At 33.0% G+C, this 19,486-nt stretch overlaps 2 protein-coding genes across 2 annotated transcripts in view; one reads left to right on the forward strand and one right to left on the reverse strand.

Annotated features, from left to right (window-relative positions):
- Window positions 1–5,349, forward strand: part of KaiR1D (Kainate-type ionotropic glutamate receptor subunit 1D) — a 59,518-nt gene extending 54,169 nt beyond the window's left edge. The window contains exons 11-17 of the mRNA XM_070652126.1: window positions 350–515; window positions 574–781; window positions 906–1,045; window positions 1,226–1,271; window positions 2,344–2,453; window positions 3,281–3,283; window positions 4,667–5,349. Coding sequence (XP_070508227.1) covers window positions 350–515; window positions 574–781; window positions 906–1,045; window positions 1,226–1,271; window positions 2,344–2,453; window positions 3,281–3,283; window positions 4,667–4,867 — 874 coding nt within the window. The 3' untranslated portion in view covers window positions 4,868–5,349. The remainder of the gene's footprint in view (window positions 1–349; window positions 516–573; window positions 782–905; window positions 1,046–1,225; window positions 1,272–2,343; window positions 2,454–3,280; window positions 3,284–4,666) is intronic.
- Window positions 5,350–11,888: 6,539 nt separating this feature from the next.
- LOC139099589 (odorant receptor 45a-like) lies at window positions 11,889–16,862 on the reverse strand. The gene is made up of 5 exons (XM_070652098.1): window positions 16,632–16,862; window positions 15,867–16,351; window positions 13,201–13,346; window positions 12,488–12,762; window positions 11,889–12,429 (listed from the first exon to the last, which is right to left on the reverse strand). Exons 1-5 carry the CDS (start codon window positions 16,860–16,862, stop codon window positions 11,926–11,928), a joined length of 1,641 nt encoding a protein of 546 aa, XP_070508199.1. The 3' UTR covers window positions 11,889–11,925.
- Window positions 16,863–19,486: the final 2,624 nt, after the last annotated feature.

Here is a 19,486-nt window from a genome sequence, read left to right on the forward strand (position 1 = left end):
TGATCAGTTGCCTTCTATAAAGTCAGACTTGGAAACTTGACTAAAAGGGTGTATATAATGCTTGATGAACTACGATTAACAATCTGCTGTACCACACTCTTTAGACCTAAAGTTTATAGTGAGCTCCGAACCACTTGCCGTTTATTGGAGCTTCTACATCTTTAAAACTCAAAACATTCAGGTTAAAAAATTAAAAAATTCCAAAACGTAACCAAAAACAGCCATCAATCCTCCCATCCCTTGACATAAAGCTCTAATATAAATTCATCTCACACACATGTGTAGAAGAACAATGAAGATGATATAATATATAGACTATAATAATAAAAGGATGTCTTCATTCGTGCAGGTGGTTCTTCAGTTTAATCATGATATCATCATACACTGCCAACTTGGCCGCATTTTTGACAGTTGAACGCATGGATTCGCCCATTGAAAGTGCCGAGGATCTTGCCAAACAGACGAAAATTAAGTATGGAGCCTTACAAGGCGGTACGACGGTGGCATTTTTCAGGGTATAAATTTAATTAAATATAACTAAAAGTTTTCGATTAATTGCATTAAATTCGGCAGGATTCAAACTTTTCAACATATCAGAAAATGTGGTCGTTCATGGAATCACAACGACCGTCTGTATTCACAACGACAAACTTTGAGGGTGTTGAGCGTGTAAAGAAGGGTCGCGGTACCTATGCATACCTCATGGAATCAACATCAATAGAATATACGATTGAGAGAAATTGTGACTTAACGCAAATTGGTGGGATGCTTGACTCAAAAGGTAAATGTATAGCATACACATGCACATATACATATATAATGCGGATAAAGTCGCGCTCTCATGATAAACTCATGATAATATACAATGTATAATAAATAATATAATTTAATGTGTATATCGTTAGGTTATGGAATTGCGATGCCACAGGGATCACCATATAGAACATTAATCAGCGGTGCTGTGCTCAAATTACAGGAGGAAGGAAGACTCCATCTGCTCAAAACGAAATGGTGGAAGGAAAAACGTGGTGGTGGTGCATGTCGTGTATGTATTACAAATTGCCATTTATAAGGCATAACCATAGTAAATAAATTTTATTATATTTTATTTCATGACTCTCAATCATTTTTTTTTTATATATATGTGCGTAAATGCCTCTCTTATGTCTCATTTTTATCTATTTTTTATTTATTTATTTATTTGTGAATTGGTGAAAATTTATAGGATGATACTTCCAAAACTACCTCGACAGCCAATGAATTAGGATTAGGTAAGGATATATAAATAATATGGACCATTAAGAGACTCAAGAGATGGGCATTTCAGACACTAATGATGATTTCATACTTACTTACTCACTGGAACCATGCTCCAACTTGGAGCCAAGGTTATTACAAAAAGGCCTTCCATCTGACTCTGTTACTGGCCACATCACAAAGCATGTACAAATTCTCTATTTTGCCATCTAATTGACTGTTCTACGACATGATCTTTTCATGAAGGTGGTATTTAGGGGGCTTGCAGTGGGCTAAATACTTATTCGAAGAAATATTTTGATTATTTTTCGAACACTTCAAATGAGATTTTTCGAATTCTTTTAATTTTTGTACACAGGAACGTAATAAAATGGAGAAATTGGAGCATTACCCCGAGGCGCTATGACTTTCGCTTCATACCAGGAGTGTGACCAGATATTTTTGTAAGGGGTTTTTGAGGTGTTTTTATTCGGATCATAACGAATAAGGAGAAGGAGGGATGGGTTAGGTTTAGGGTTTTTTTTTTCAAAATGGGTAGGAGAAGGTACATGGGGTTGATCTCAAACCTCCTCTCACCTTTACCTCAAAATGATTTTAAGAAAATAAATAAATTAACAAAAATTAAACTTTGGAAAACAAAGGTGGAACCGGTGCACATTATAAGTTAGGCGGCGAGGGAACAAGAAAACTTGCTACTCTCCATTGTTTACACCGGTTATGGATAACCTTTTATATTCAGCTACATTCCTTGATGGAAAGCCTCGACCGCAACCGCAAACTGGATATTTCCAAAATGTTTCAGAGACATACTAGAGTGCCGCAGCACACAGTTTGCCTACCTCTTGTCTACACCCAGGTCAAACATGAAACCGATTAAAAATAGCCAAAACTCACCATTAAACTAAATTAATAGCCTCAAATAAATCATCAGTGGTCAGAATCTACTCATCCCTTGTCGAGTCTGTAAATTTTATTATGCCCTTTCACCACACAATTCTTATTTATCAAGCAATTCTATTGAATTAACCGAGAAAAATTTCTCTCATTTCCTCTTTTTTTTTCATCCTCATTTCCACATCAATCAAGCGAACGTGGGCGGTGTCTTTGTTGTGCTGATGGGCGGTATGGGTATTGCCTGTGTCATAGCCGTGTGTGAATTTGTCTGGAAGTCCAGAAAGGTGGCAATCGAGGAGAAGGTAATAACAAGACCCGATCGTCATCAGAGCTATCCGTCTCTCTTGCATTAAAATGATTTAAATAAGTTTTTTGAATGAAAATAATAATCCCGTGAGTGATAAAACATGCTGTTGACTATTTAGAGTGAATGACTTGACCTTTTTTATGATTTTGTTATGTCCGTAGAGATTTTTGAATTCATTCATGAAAAGTTTTTTGAAAATTTGTTGAATTTTCTGAATGAAAATTGAGACTTTTTCAAGATTCTTAAGCACATTGCGATGAAGACTTTAAGTTCATCACGTGTCTGTGCATCCATCACCATAGCATTTGGAATCAATCCTTCCACATAATGATTCGAAATTCAATCAAGCTCTGTCTCTCTCTATCTCACTCACACACTTTATATCTATTTATCTTGTTTATGTAATTTCAGAACAACTAGGATTCAATTAGCGACCCTGATTTGATTTCCATAATGACAAAATGATTTTCCTAATTTTTTTTTTTTAATTATTTTAAATCGGAAAAATTCCCTTAAAAAAATTATTTAAGCATAAACTGCAATCACAAGTCGATTGTATTGTTAATTAGATATTTACTTACGTTAAGAACGAACTTTTTTTTTATGTTGAAAATGTTGTTGAATTTTAGTGAAATTGAAATTTTTGTACTTCCTTAATGAAATTTTATTGCATAATTAATTAACACACACAAAAAACAAAAAAAAATTAAAACAAATGTTTGTGAAAAATTATTGAAAATATATTTTGTCGATAATTATTTCATCTCTTTTCAACATTCCCCTGCATTCGATTTTATAATTTTTTTAATGGAAATCTATTAGGAGGTGAGTCAAAAATCTTTCATTTATTAATTATTTATAATGAAGCTTAGTCATGGGGAATTAAAATTAATTGAACATGCAAACAATTAAGATGGTTGTTCAAAAGTTTACGCTAATCATTAAATGAGAAACTCCTGCCTGATTATAATCAATTCAATGGTTTAAGCCTAAATACAGAAGTCATGGAATCCACTGCGGACCAAATTGGTAGAACTGAATAAAATTGAGTCAAAATAGATCTGATTGAGTTCAAATGGGTTAGATTGAGTCCAATTGGAATCAAATTAGGTCCAAATATGTTTAATTTAGTGTATATAGATCTCTTTGAGTCTAAATGGCCGAAATTGAATTCAAATTCATCCAATTGAGATTAAATAGATTTATTTAAGTTTAAATTGCTCCAATTCAGTTCAAATAGGTCCAACTGTGTCCATATGGGTCTAATTGGATCTAAATGGATCGTAATGAGTCCAAGTGGATTCAATTGAGTCGAAATGGGCTCAGTGGAGTCCGAATTGATCTAAGTGGGTCTAAAATTGTTCAATTAAGTCCAGTTGAGCCCAAATTAGTTTATTTAGATCCAAATGAGTCCAATTGATTCTTAATGTTTCTAATTGAATTTAAATAGGCACAATTAAGTACAAGTGGGTTTAATTGTGTCAAGATGACTCTAATTAAGTTCAAATGGGTCTTATTGGGTCCAAATGGGTTCTATGAAGTCAACATCCAATCAATCCCAAGAGAATCTAATAAAGTTAAAATGAATCCAATAGGAGCTTAACTAGTCCAAAATGATCTAAGAATATCTAGGATTTTAAGGATATTTAAAAGCGTTCAATATAGTCTCAAAATGTTCAACGTGGTCCAAAGGGGTTCAAAAAGTACCAAAGAAGTTCAATAAAATTCAAGATAGAAAACATGATTGGACTATTCAAATTCTCCCAATCTCTGTTAAGGTTAATAGTCTTAATTAGGCTCTCATTAAATGTTGAAAGCCATTTGTATATAGTCTTACTAGACACATCCTTATCCTTCCATATGTATCTAAACATACCAAATTAGCATGTCAAAAGCTTTAACAAACCCAGCAAAATGTAGAGCGTAAACAAATTTTAAACCCTCTAAATCTCTTGTAAGACCAAAATACATCCCAGTAAAATTATTAAAGAATAATCAAAGAAGAAAATAATTTAATTTGATCACAAAAATATTCTTCTATGTAATCACGTCCTTATAAATTCTCATTTCTGTTTTCGATTTGCGTCGTCTTCCGTTCTGAGATCGAATTAAAAAAGTTCAAATTACATTTTCCGTCTTTTATATCCTCAAAAAAAAGCTCAAATTTATTTTTTTTTCTTCTTTTCTTTTCTTTTTTTGCATTTAAAGATAAGCTTATGTTCTGAGATGGCTTCCGAGCTTCGATTTGCTTTTAAATGTAGTTCAGGCTCAAAGCAACGACAACAACGATGCAATCAAGAAGGTTCATCTCCAAATAATGTGTCTGATATATCAGATCGCTTCCATCCATTAGGACCACCATATTCGCAATATGAATTCGATTCAAATAAGGGCCACGGAATGCCATAAATGCTCTCATACTCAACAAATGATTCATTTTTTTAAGAGTATCAAAAAATAAAATTATAGGATATATGCTGAATGCTTATGTACACAAGAAATTCCATTTTAAAAATGTATGCCTTTTTTTGGTACAATGCAGCCTAACTTATCAGATTCAATTCTCAAATTTATATCAAAGAATTGATTTTTTTTCCGTACTTTTTACATATTTTATTTATGTCTGTACATTATCCACATTGAAAAACATTTGAAAACGAATAAAAGAACGACTCAACAAGTCCATAAATGCATGAATGTACTCATATACTCATAAAACAACCTTATCAATATGGTATTATGTCGGTAACCTTCCCCGAAGAAAAATAGGAACTGAAAGTTGGGAATGTGAGATTTTTTTTTTACTTCTTTTATTTCCTGTTTTCATTGGTTGTTTGATTGTTACAGAGTTGTGGATATGGTTTGATGGGAAGGAAGTTCAGCTTGAAGTATTTATTGATGCAGTTTATAAACTGATGTTTGTAGAAGAAAGTGGATCACAGTTTAGTTCCTTTGCGAAGTATTTAGCAATTGATAATGAAAGTCGTAAATTTTGAAAATTGTCGGTTCAAATCCTACTATTCTCAAAACTGTGACTTTTCATAAGTTAAGAACCTTTTTGCTTATCCGAGCGCATACCTCAAGGTTCGTGAAAAAGATGAATGGTTGCCAAATAGAGGTGACTTCCATTTGGTATAAATAGACTTATCCGGATCATTCCACATTAGTGTCCCTCGGATTAATGTCCTACATAGATAGAGATGAGATTAAATTTATCATGAGATCAATGTAGAGTATTTGTACCGAGATCAAGACTGAGACCAAGACCGAGATCAGGAAGTTCCAGGTCACGAGAATCCTTAGTTTGAATCGACAAGGATCACTAAAGGAGGATTCTCATTATATAATACGCTCATTTAGATAAGTATACACTTTATCTGTTAGGGAAGAATTCGTATTACTTACTTAATTGTTTCACAAATCGAGCAGACCAAGTTGCTAGTCCGTGACCACTCTTATGCGTCTTGTAAAGCTGATTCTATCGCTGGCTTCCGTCTGCCAATTACCAATACTAAATGCAATATTATCTCTATCGACAGCTTCTCTCAAAGATTTCTTAGTCTTTCCTCGCACTCTAATGCCAGTATGCATATTAACATCTCTAAATCCTCAAGTCAAGAGCTATCATAAACCACAAATAACCAACCATGTTCAAAACTCTTTTCAAGTGTGCACAAAAAATCCACAGCACTACAAACTATCTGAAAAACAAATCAAAGAATTCCAAAGTTTGATCCGACAAAATTCACAAACAAAAGGAACTAACATCGATGTAAAACAATTCCTTCCTTATTCCATCCTTTTGGAAAAAATATTCAGAAGAATTTTTCCCATACACATAACATACAGTCGAGGAGAAAAGGAATGCAATAAAAGAAGTAAAAAAAAATTCTAAGCTATAAATAGTTTCTGACATGGAAATTGATGTCTTGGATGGATAGACGATGTCGAAAAAATAATTGAATGATTGACGTTATTGGATGGAAAAACGTGATGATTGATATTTTTATTGCTGTAGAAATTGTCTTACTTCCATCACAGCACATGTTGAGTCAAAAGGTTGTGGAATTTTTTTTTTGTGGCATTCATGCATTCCATCTTAATTTTATTTGATGACATTCTTATAGATTTGTAAATGTTAGAGTCATTTTGAGTATTGATGCTGCAAATGGCACTTATTGGCAGTTTGAAGCTGCTGATTATGGCTCAAAAATGTAAAATTTACATTTAAAAAATTGACATTTTGACGTCAAAATAAAGAAATTGTAATGAAAAAGTATGGGATGGATGTCACTTACCCCATATCGATCTTGTTCAACGACTTAAAGTGTAATTTGAGGTTAGAATTGTTAAGAACCCATACCTCTATCCTATAAGTTTTTTTCTACAAAATAATAAACTTTTTAAAAAATCATAAATAATTCATAAATTTAAAATTAAAGGTCAAAAAATCTAAAAATAAACAAAATTTGAACTAAAATTGATTTTCGATGGAACTGACCTTCCATTTCCAAAAAAAAAGCAAATAACGACACAATGTTAATAAATCATTTTGAAAATGATACTTAAGATTAATAAGATGAAGGAATTTAAGTTCTTAGTTAAACAATGGAAAGATGATGAGCTTTTTATTATGAAATATCAAATTTATACTTCCAACTCAGTTGTTTCTATTTGATAAGTAGTTCCAATTCTCTTTTTTGTTTTTCTGTGTACTTACACTTTAAGTAACGAGAAATTTACTAGATAAATTTATTTTAAAGAATGATTGAAGAATTACTTGTCGTTTATTTGACGTAAATTTTGAGCAAATATTAATTCTAGTTGAAAACTTTTGATTATGATGAAGCGGATGAAAGATTAAGGATACATTTTTTTGCTGTCTGTAGATATGAAGGAATTAAGAAGAAGTTGTTTTATTGAAATTTTAATGGAATTTTATCCCGGATAGCACATGACGGAGTAATGGACGAAAATCGGGCTCAAGATTAATAAAACATTGGCATCAGATCAGATTCGATTAATTCAGGGCTTACACCAGAGTCAAGTCGGACTGGAATTGGATTTTCAGCCATTTCTAGAGCATTAGCTTGCTGGGTGTCTTCCGGGTATGTTATATTAAATTAAACAATATTTTCGATTAAAATAAGTTTTATGAGATGCGGTACCCGAGTGACACAAATGAAGATGTCTCTGCCATGGAGCTTTAAAGGCTCTACTAGTGTTTTTGTTGACACCAAATGGGGTGCATCATGTGGCTTCTATATATAGCTGTCAAATCGAGGCACTTTCCATTTAGTGTTAATAATGAAGCTTCAGTAGACCCTATAAAGCTCCGCATCGGTTCTTTATTCGCCTATGTCGCTTGGAGTATGCTAAAGCTAATAAATTTAGTCGAATGTGTTTGCTAGGGCACCGATGCGTCGCCGTTTTAACTGTAAAATAAGACAAGAAATTGTCCTAATCGCATCGTGACGTTGGATTTAAATCCATTTCTATTTAGATCCATTTTATTTAAAATTGTAATAATCGTAGAGATCTACCTAGGGTTTCTGAAAGCGGTTTTTCAAAAACCGCATAACCGCACTTTTTGACTCAAAATGCGGTTTTTTAAAAACCGCGGTTTCTGAAAGTAAAAACCGCAGTTTTAAAACTTTGTATGGAAAAATTTACTTAAATCAACAAAAAGTAAATTTTGAAGATAATTTTTCAAAAATAAGTTTCAATTTAATACTATATTGAAAATCTGGACTGAAATTATGCAAACTGGTAAAAATAACTTGAATTTCAAAAGTTTGTACAAGAAATAATTTTTTAAAATATTTTATCAAGCAATTTAGAACTGAATCTTAATGAAATAGAGAAAAATAGAAAGTTTTGATTCTTTTATACATAAAAATCAACTTTTTAATTTTTTTCAAAAATTTCATGCATTTGTATGAAAATTGAAAACCGCAAAAAACCGCAAAACCGCGGTTTTTGTAATTTTGGAAAACCGCAAAACCGCGGTTTTGAAAAAGTGCGGTTTTTCAGAAACCTAGATCTACCTTAATGCATATGATGTAAAAATAGCCGAAAATCTATCCTAGTCTAGTTTTTGATCAAATTAGATAAAAATCAGCTTTAGATCAGAGTCAAAATTTCCTGATGTCAGATTTTTGAACATTTGTACGCCATGTACTTTTAGGACTTCTACTCAGTATATGTGTAGGTTTGATACTACACCAGAACTGCAGTCTAGTTGGTTGTGGTTCATGGGACCGAACGAAATTCTACCGAATTATGCCCTAGCATACACTTGAGAAGTTAAAGCAAAATAGTTTCGATTTTTTAAGAATTCCTTTAAATTTTTCGTCATTAAAATCTTCAGTTTTTCGACAGCAAATAAATAAATTATAAGTAAAAACGTAATCATTAGTCAATATATCCATAATTAAAATAATAAAAATGAAATGACATTCAAACATCTTTGTGACTTCCATTGAAAAAAAAGGAAACAAAAAAGTTCTTTTTGTAAAATTGCCAAAATAATCTTAAGCAAAAAAATATTTTTTTTTTCAATAAATTCATAAGCAAAATTAATGATAATAAAAAAAAATTGTATATAATAGAAAATATGAAACTTTTTTATCACTTCCAACGTATATAAGAAGGAAAAAGAAAAATTTTTATTCATTTTATCTCAAGACTTTTTCCTACTTTTTTCGGTTTGACTTTATTGTCCATATATAAATAATGATAAGGAATGAAAGAATGAGAATCAAATTATAGGCGATAATATCCAATAATAAAATAATGATAAAAATAAAGAAATGAGACGACGTAAAGATGTTCAATGTGAAAAAAGAAGAAAGTGGACATGACTTTTTATTGATTTTGATTTTGCAGAGTTTTTTGAGATTGTGAAGAAAATTAAATTTTTTTGAGTTTTATTATTATTTTATATTAAATTTGAATTTTTTATTTTTTTTTTAATTATAACTTTTTAAAATTCTAAATTTTTCGATGAAACTTTTCAAAAATTTTAAATTTTTCAATATTTTAATATTTCCATAAATTTTCAAATTCTTTGATTTTTTCATATTTTTAAATTTAAAAAAAAAATCAAATTTTTTAAATTTTTTGCATTTTTCAATTTTTTTTAAATTTTCCAAATTTTCAAATTTTTAAATTTTTAAATATTCAAATATTTTTAATTCTTTAAAATTTTTAGATTTTCAAATTTTTCAAATGTTTTTGAATTTTTCAATTTTTAAAAATTTTTAAAATTGAATTTTCAACAAAAATTTAAATTTGCAGCACATTTTCATTTTATTCCTTTTATTTCAATTTCTTTAAATTTTTTAATATTTTAAAATTCAACATCCTTCACAATATTCTTTAAAAATCACATTTCCTCATCCCAAACTTCACTCTTAATCCTTAACCATCACTCCAAACTTCCTTCCTAATCAATCACAGCATTTTAAAATCTCGACGTAAAAATTTCCAAAATAAAATTAAATCCCTTATTTCTCTGTGACTTAAAGTGAATTGTTGTATGATTAAAGCCTGGTCCACCAGCATACAATTGCGCATATCCACCTTTATCTTCATGCATTTGATCCGTAATTCTTATAGCTGTAATTGTACGATTATTCTTCTGGTGCTGTTGTGGAAATTCAACATCAAGTGTTACAACTTGTAAGAATGAAGATGACTTTTTGATGATATCATGATACAGGAGCACGTCATATGGTCCAACTGTTCCCCATGTCATGTTCGTCGATGTTGTTAATCCGACTATGGAGAGATAAATTGTCGTAATAAGTAGTAAAGCCTTCATATTCCTTCCTCTTTTCTTTGAACGATTTCTGCTCTATTTTTTGTGGATATCTTGCACTTAATGGAAGTAAACAACTGAATGAAAGTGGAAATATCGAGGCAATCACATTTATATCAACTATGACGCGATAAACAAGTTGTTGTACACAGTTTCTTAGATAAATATTTCATCATTGTACACAACTCCAAGTACAATCAATAAGGTGGAAATGAGTAGCTCAGCAGCACAAAATTTATTATTCACTGAACGGTGATTGTATTTTGATTTTGATTGATGATTTTTTATTGACTAGTGTTCAATTTTTGTGTAGCTTCTCTTGTAAATTACCGCTGTTTTTTGAAGTCATTATTTATACTTTTTTTTGATGGATCCTTCGAGAATTTCTGTCACCTGGCATTGATGCTGTTGAATTATAATAATGATCAACATTTGTGAAAATTTACTGTCGTGTCCTGGGAATATAAACAAGCTGGTGCTGTCTATAGAGTTTATTGATGAATTAATCATCTACAATTGTCAAGCTAACTTTAGCCTTAAATTGGATAGACTCTAAATTTTGAAAGTTCTAGAAAATAATTTCACGGAATCAAATTGAGATCACAAACAACTGAAACAAGTGTCTCAAAGCAAAAGGTGTTGTGAGTCATTACATTTAGACAGGCATGTAATGAATTTATTGAGCAAGATAAGATAGAAAAATAATGAACAAATGTTGATGAAAGGTTTCTGTGAATCACAAAGTCGAAAGCTTTTGTCTTCTTAATTTTTATAGATTTTGTACATATTTACTGTACGATTATTAAGTAGATAGACGATAGACTTTATTTGACTACGTTTAAATCTAGTTCTAAGGACGATTATCCCGGGAAGTAGAATGCTGAAAAATCCGAAATCATACACGTATTACTCAGGTATGGGTTCAGATTAGGTTCAGAAATCTGGGCTCAAGCATGACTGACGCCTGTCCTCTCAACCAGACAAGGAGCATGGGCATGAGCATCACGGGTGGAACAGGATGCGATTTGCCGACATTAGGTGTTGTATAAAAATGACAAATGTCTTGGAGGAACTTGTCATGATATGCCATCTTTTTTACTAAACATAGGTTCAATTAACCGCATTATGTTTCATTTGGTACGCTCATAAAATTGATCATGCTCAATTATATTGGTAGAGAATACTCATAAACACGTTCATTTAAATAGATGAGTATGATCATTGTCTGTTAGGGTTTGATATAAAATTTTTGCCTGTTCTGCGCTGTGTGACTGCTGGATACTGTCATGTTGTAATGCGGTTTGTCGTCCTTGGAACTATACAAACAACTAGTCCAATACCTTTTTACAGAATTCGAAGTCGACTCGAATTTTGTATACAGTCAAGATTTTCCATGTAATGTCAAAGTCGAGTTCTGCCTTATAAGTCGGAATTGATCATTACTAATAAATTTCAAAATAATTCAGAAAATTTCTATTTTATTCATCATTTAAACTTGAGGTCAACTTCAAGTTTACAAAACATTACAAAAATTATCAACATGTCGACCTGGAATTTTACTACAAAACTACCTAAAAGACAACATAGAAAGCAACAATTCCACTATCTACAAACATCTGTAATGCATTTCTAGCATTTTAAAGCATTACAAAAATGCCTTCATTAGTGTTATCAATGACATATTACGTCCCATAATCAAACTACACATCGGCAATGACGCATGATACATTAATGATTCCATTTTCAATTCTCTTTTGGTTCTCAGCATGATAATAAGATAGTTGTTGTCGACATTGTAGCATTCCTTACAGATTTCACTTGCACAGTCCATGATGTTCTGTCCACCGTATGAATAAATCATTAAGTCCATCAAACTAGCCATTCCATGAAATAGAATAGGAATTAGATCCATAAAACTTTTGCTGATGCCGGTTTCTAGAGCAAGTACACTGAAAAGAACAGACAGCACTAAATATTCTCCAAAGATTATTGGACTGAACAGCTTGTTCACGTATTTTGCTAGATCCAAAATCTTTTGGTGATAATCGACAAACTCTTTTACTTCCAGTTCATTTATGACAATCTTGAGGATTTCAAAGTGAGCGCAGATGTTCATGCAGATTCCAAAGAAAGTTGTGTCTATAAGGAGCTAGGAACGGAAGTGAATTTAGTTAAAGAATCTTAGCATTAAGACATTCAAATCTTACGTTCAAAAATCCAGTAAGGTAGCAGTTGTAGCACTGAATTAAATAGGTTACAACATATGCTGGTACCTTCTTAGTGTCATAGAAGAAGTTGACATTAAAAGCAAGATCAAATGGAAATGGTTCTCCAAAAATCAGGCAGATAATCATACTTTTAATCATTGGGATTACAATGTAGCCAGATACAGCAATGAAGCAGGGTCCAAACATCGATAAGAAAACAGTTCGATCAAGTTTGTTGGCATTTTCAATCTGGAGTTTTTGGTCCTTGGATATCCCTATGTAGAAATAACTTAAAGGAATTTAACCACTTAGGGCACACTGGTATCGCAGACAAAGACCAGAGCAATATTGAGGCAGATTTCTCTGGTGATGATACGGTCCGGTATGGTGTAATCCAGGTAACGACTGTTACGGTACAACGGTACACCAGGTATGGCAAAGTTTTAGATTTGCACCGTACCATTGGTGTACATGTCCCATAAAATCTTAAAACCGATGCATCATACATCATTTGTGCGCCATTGGTCATACCATAACCTTTGTCATACCAGATGTATCACTGTGCCGTGTCTGTAGTGTACTTATTCCCCACCGCACTGGACCGTCACAATACCGTATTGTATCATCCGAAGAAATCAGCCTCTGGTTTATTTCAAACCTCAAGGTCGACCAAAAGTCGACTTAGTCCACAAATTCGATCTCCATTCACTTACATGTCGAATTCAATTCCTTTACTTCAGCAATAATGCCGTAAATCTCCTTTCTATAATTAAGGATGAATATAAACTTAGCAAATCCCATTGTTGTAGTCACAAAATGCTTGAGATCTTCTGTAATCTCAGACCATTCCGAATTGAATCTAGGAAAGAATGTTGTCAGATTATAAACTATCACCAATAACGTAAAAACCTGGAATCGATTGATGTGCTTCTCCCATTTTTCCGATGGACACTCAAAGATCAAGAATGCCTTTAACAATTTGAGCTGAAATTTGAATTCTTGATTCATGCTTAGTTGAATGTCTTGGCAGTTGATGCCCAAGAAAGTGACTAAAGTGTGCTTTTATGGAACTTGAAATTTTATATTATCAGGAATATCCAATAACTGAACTTGTGGAAAAGTTTAACTTTTGAAACACTTAACATGACTTTATTAAGACCAATTTACCTAAATTGACACAATTTGATTTATAGATTTAAAAATATCATGTCCAAATTTGTTCCTCAAAGTTCAAAACAATTTGCATTTTTAATCTCCATTTACCAAACAGCACGTACATTTAGACGATGCTGGGTTTTAATCCCAGAAAATATAATCCCAGACGTCACTTCAAAATATAAGTCCAGAACATAATGCCAGGAGTAATTGTATGTGGCATTATAATCCGCACGTGTAGTTCATAAGGCCACATACATTTACTCCTGGACTTATGTTTGTTCAGTGCAATTATAAGACCAGGTACAATTACTCCTGGGATTATTATCTCTTCGTGCAATTTAAGCCCAGAAAATTTTTCAATTCTGGACTTATTATCCTGATGTGTATTTGAAGCTTTTGATTTTTTTCCTTGAAAAATCTTATTAAAATTTACGAAAAGAGTTATTTTTTAAATCTTAACACTTTTTAATTGAGTTTTTCCTTCTTACTTCCTTGGCTGGGGTGCACGAGGGCCCATTGCCGGGAATAGGGAATTGCTTACTTACTTACTGCAACCATGTTTCTATGTGGAGCTTAGGTACAAGAGGCTTTTCATCTGAGTCTTTTGCTGGATCTGTCAACTAGTTTGTACAAATTCTTTTTCCGCACGTTGAGCTGACGTTCTTTCATTATTGTTCTGCGCCAAGCAGCTTTTGGAGCTCCTTATCGCCTTTTCGTTGTGGATCCCATCAAAGGACTGTGAAGCAAATTTGTGTTTCTGTCCCAGCAATTACATTTTTCTTCCGAAGCGTATGCCCTTTCCAGCCGTACTTCCTCATCTGTATCTCCTTGTTGACCTGCTTTTTGCAGAACCTTATCGTTCGAAGGCCAATCATTTGGATTCCCGTTCCACCAAATCCTGAGAATCCTTCTATAGCAGCTATAGACGTATATTTGCAGTTTGCGCTTGGGCATAGGGAATGTCTAAAGACAACTCTATCTTTCGAATCCTTCTGCCAGTTCGGGATATTAAGTACTTTAGCGTCCTTTTCAACACATCCAATTCAGGAATTTTTCGGTGTTCTTGCCATCCACAATGTCTGCAGTTGTTACTTTAAGAGCTGGGGCATCATTTGGACTTCTGCATGCATGACCTGTCCATCGTAAAACTGTCACTATATCTCCTCCTGGAATAACACATCCTTCACAGGACCATAAATCGCTCGTAGTGCGCGTCTCTGAAAGAGAGTAGTGCGTTCTCATCAGCTTGTGTTGAGTTCCAGGTTTCTGTGCAATATAGTGCGTACTTCGATTGTGACGTCTGTTGTATTGTTTACAAAGGATCCGAGGTATTTGAACCAGAAGTCGAAGTCGGAGTTAGTCGACTAAAGCCGACTAAAGAATTTCAGAATTTTTTCTTAGTCGACTAAAGCCGCGACTAAGATCGACTAAAATGAAATTTTACTCTTGTGAAGTATACGAGATTTCATTTGAAAATTTCATTACTTTTTTATTTCAATATTGAGATATTCTCTTTGGCTAAGTAAGCCTAAAATAAGGCAGATTTGTTTGCCTTTGCATAGGTAATGCGTAGACAAAGTCAAATACTACTAGTCACAACTCGCCTTAAAAGCGTTAAGTGACAAAGGAACGACCCCTAAATTAATTAATCCATTAAATTAGTTAATCGAAATCTAAAATTAGACAATTAAAAAGTGTTAAGATTTAAAAAATAACTTTTTTCGTAAATTTTAATAAGATTTTTCAAGGAAAAAAATCAAAAGCTTCAAATACACATCAGGATAATAAGTCCAGAATTGAAAAATTTTCTGGGCTTAAATTGCACGAAGAGATAATAATCCCAGGAGTAATTGTACCTGGTCTTATAATTGCACTGAACAAACATAAGTCCAGGAGTAAATGTATGTGGCCTTATGAACTACACGTGCAGATTATAATGCCACATACAATTACTCCTGGCATTATGTTCTGGACTTATATTTTGAAGTGACGTCTGGGATTATATTTTCTGGGATTAAAACCTAGCACCCATTTAGACCTCTCTTTCGAAAATGACACACTTCCAATTCTACAGCCACTTCTTATCCAACAAACAGTTAATGTAACACAAAAGTCACTACCTCTAACAGGCAAAGATTAAGCTTCAATGGTACAGTACCTAAAAGCAGCCTATTTGCCTGCCAAGGAACTTCATTCCATTCCTTATATGAATGATTCCAACAAAGTAATCATTGACATTGTCCTTCCCATAATTAAACTAAATGTCGGCAACGATGCATGATACATCATTGATTTAACTTTATATTCATGCTTAGTTCTCATCATGATGATAAGATAATCCTTTTTAACCTTATAGCAATCCACACAGACTCTATTTGCATGATCCATGATTCTTTCACCTCCATATGAATAAATCAATAAATTGATCAATGCAGCTGTTCCATGAAACATCATGGGAACGGAATGAATTAGATCCTCACTTATTACAACTTGAAATCCAATGACGCAGAAGATGAGTGAGAGGATCAAATATTCTTGGAATATGACAATGCTGAAAATTTCGTTGATTTTTTCGGCCAAGTCTAGAACCTTTTGATGATACTCCACAAATTCCTTCACTTTTACATCATTTATGATGTGTCTTAGGATCTCAAAATGGGCGCAAATGTTGATGCAGCTTCCAAAGAAGAATGTATCGACTATAACCTGTTAAAATTGGATGAAAAAGGAACAATTAAGGTTAGATCTAGAAGTCATCCTAGTCGACTGGATTTGAGGACATACAATATTCTAGTCCAATGATCAGGCAATCTGTTCGGCGCACTAGTGAGGATGAGTTGAAATGTCATGAATCGTATACCGTGTGCGGTTTCGGTCGAGGCTTACTACATCACTAGTGAGCCGATGCCCATCACTCTTCTAGACCATGAGACAGGACATAAATGTCTCCTGATTCTACACATCAGCCATATGAAAATAAACTTACATTTTGCATACCAGACAAGATGCTGTTGTATCCTTGTGACAAGTAAAGTATCGGATATAACGGAAAGTACTTATACTCAATAAAATATGTAGCATTTAGTGGCAACTCATAAGGAAATGGCTGTTCCATGTAGAAATAGGTGATAAAGGTCTTTATAATTGGTCCTGTACAATATCCTGTCGTAGCTGAGCAACATGCAAAAAACATTGTCAAGAATACAAATCTATCCATTCTATTTGCTTTATCGATGATCTTGTGCAGTTCCTTGAATTTCCCTTCATCATGAAAAATGGTTTAAGGTTAATTTATGAGTACAGATAGACATAAATCAGTGGTAGACAACCTGTGTGTCGCGGCACACTAGTATGTGGACAATCTTATGCCGCATGTGGTCGAGGCTTACCACCCACCAAGGTATGCCGCGAAAAATAAAAGGTTGCCCACCACTGACATAAAGCAGACAAAGATTCTGCAGCCTAATGTCACCCGAAATCGAACGTAAGTAGACAGATCAATTGCATCCACAATCACTCACATTTCATATTCAAATCCTTAACTTCATTCATTAATTTAAAGCACTTGCTTGCACTTATTAAGAAGATCATGTATTTTGCATTGGACAAGACTGTAGTAACCAAATCCGCGAGATTTTCTGTGATTATAAGAATATGGTAATTAGACCTTGGGCAAAAGCTTATTATGCTGAATGTCTGAATAAACAAGATGAAATATTGATGAGCTTTGAGGAATTTAATCCATTTTACGGGCGGATGCTCGAAAACGCCCATAACTTTTGCAAGTCTGACTTGATAAGTGAATTCCTCCATCATTTTTTGGACAGTATCTGTCTTGTCGTGTTCTTATTTGATGACAGCTAAACTACAAATAAATTTACAAAATAACGTTTTAAAAACTAAATACAAGCATGAATAAATCATAGCTTAATGTTCATTTATTCCTTCCTTAATTTTATGATTGACAAAAAGTTTTTTTAAATTTTTTATTAAACACTCTTTTTGTTCTTAGAAATGTCAATCAATTTAAACTTTGGAACTACTAAGTTATGATAATTCTATATCATTAGAATTACATTTATATCAGGCAAGATTAGTGGAACTTTAGTTCGAAAATTTCGAGATTAATTTCGAATTTAGAAAATAACGGTTGTCTCCGGATTTTTATTGAAAAAAAAACGATTGTTTCCGAAATATGTAAATCCGTAGCGGTACCTTCATCATTTATGTGTCTCTTGGGACTTTAAGGCTCTACTTAGGGATGTTAAACAGAATTTGTTTTAGCAACCCTGGATCTTTTATGTGTCACACATATTGACGCCATTTCACCTCCACATGGAAACGGCTTCCATATGGTGATTATTGAAAGAGCTTTTGCAGATTAGTATCGCTTGGGATGAAGCAAATCAGAGCTGCTTTAGGGCGATTCGCGGCTTCTAATTGTTCAACGAATGAGGATGCGCCAGTACAGTTTATAGTAGGAAGGATCTGGAACTTTTGATGACATTACTGCCTCTAGGCTACAAAAGAAGTCTGGTCTGCTGAGTCGCGTCTCTACTACATATGATTCAAAGACAATTGAAAAATTTCTCCTGCCGAGTTTCGAACCACGATCTCAGGATCTGTATTGCATGTTAGGTACCCTAGTCCCAAATCATTTTGCCACTAAGCCATTAAGACTCGCTCAAATTTTTGACAATATTTCCATTTAATTAGCAATTAATTGAAAACTGCAAAAGTTTAAGCAAACTAAAGTTGAAACTTACATCACATTTTCAAACTTCAATTCTAAGAAAAATCTTAAACTTTTAGTCTAAAAATAAATTTTTTAACCAAGGCTTATAAAATGTTTTACTAAGCATAATTGTTTCTCATTAAAAATATATTCGAACGATTAAACTTTTTTGAATGATTGAATTCAATTAATTATCTTTTTTATAAAATACTTTATAAAAGACTAATTAATTTCTCAATCTCCTGTTGATGTAGGCATGACAGAATGTTGTCTTCTTGTTCGATTAAGCTTTAGAAATAATTTTTAGGGCATTGATGTAGGCTGATTTTTGAAAATTTTTAGTATTATTAATCTACAATTAGCTTGATCCGTACTTAAGCTTCTTATATCAGTGATGGGAAACCTGTATGGCCCAATGCACGTTTGTTTCCCTCAATTGTGCTCACTGCTTGACCCAGAGTACATCAATGCAACGTACCCCAGTCACAATTTTTGTAACACTAAGTTCGAGTGACAAAAAAAGAAAAAAGGCATCTAAACTTTGCCAGGAATCGAACCCGGGACCTTTGAGTTAACTGTCCGACTTCCTTAACTACTAGACCATTTCCACTGACTCTCAGGTGCCACCACTACCTTATATTATGAAGTTCGGATCTATATCTTTGTAACTATCCAAAGTTGCCATAAATCCGTTAGAACAAGTCACTAACTAGACATTAACTAAAAATACACAATCAACAATCAAAATACACTAGGTCACTGTCATTTCATTATGCGCCACCTAATTACAAAGTTTCAGCCAATTAAATTTTCACATCCTCATGATCATTCACAAAAAAAATAAATTTTCACAAACACTTGTGCTTCTCATAATAAGCGAACATTTTGAAAAGAAAATCCTCATTTAATTACCTATTTGAAATTAAAAATTGCTTTTTTTTCTCATTACACGAATGACAATATTCTTAACGACACGACGACAGTTTTGCGCAAATTAAAAAGAAAAATAATCGTCATAATTATGAAAATTTTCATTCATGTAAAAATAAAGAAACATACTTGAAAAAATTTAAAAAGAAAATCGGAAGCAGTGTTGCTGAACCAAA

Source organism: Chironomus tepperi, unplaced genomic scaffold (assembly GCF_022539635.2).
Source record: "Chironomus tepperi strain 1889 unplaced genomic scaffold, CSIRO-AGI_Ctep_v1 contig_479, whole genome shotgun sequence".
Taxonomy (NCBI): domain Eukaryota; kingdom Metazoa; phylum Arthropoda; class Insecta; order Diptera; family Chironomidae; genus Chironomus; species Chironomus tepperi.

Excerpts from the sequence above, each read along its gene's own strand:
- LOC139099589 (XM_070652098.1), bottom strand. The coding sequence starts at position 16,862 with ATGGATAGATTTGTATTCTTGACAATGTTTTTTGCATGTTGCTCAGCT. Across the intron at positions 16,352-16,631 it reads TCTTGTCTGGTATGCAAAAT|GTTATAGTCGATACATTCTT; the intron begins GTAAGTTTATTT and ends CAATTTTAACAG. Across the intron at positions 12,763-13,200 it reads AAAGGAATTGAATTCGACAT|GGATATCCAAGGACCAAAAA; the intron begins GTAAGTGAATGG and ends ATTTCTACATAG.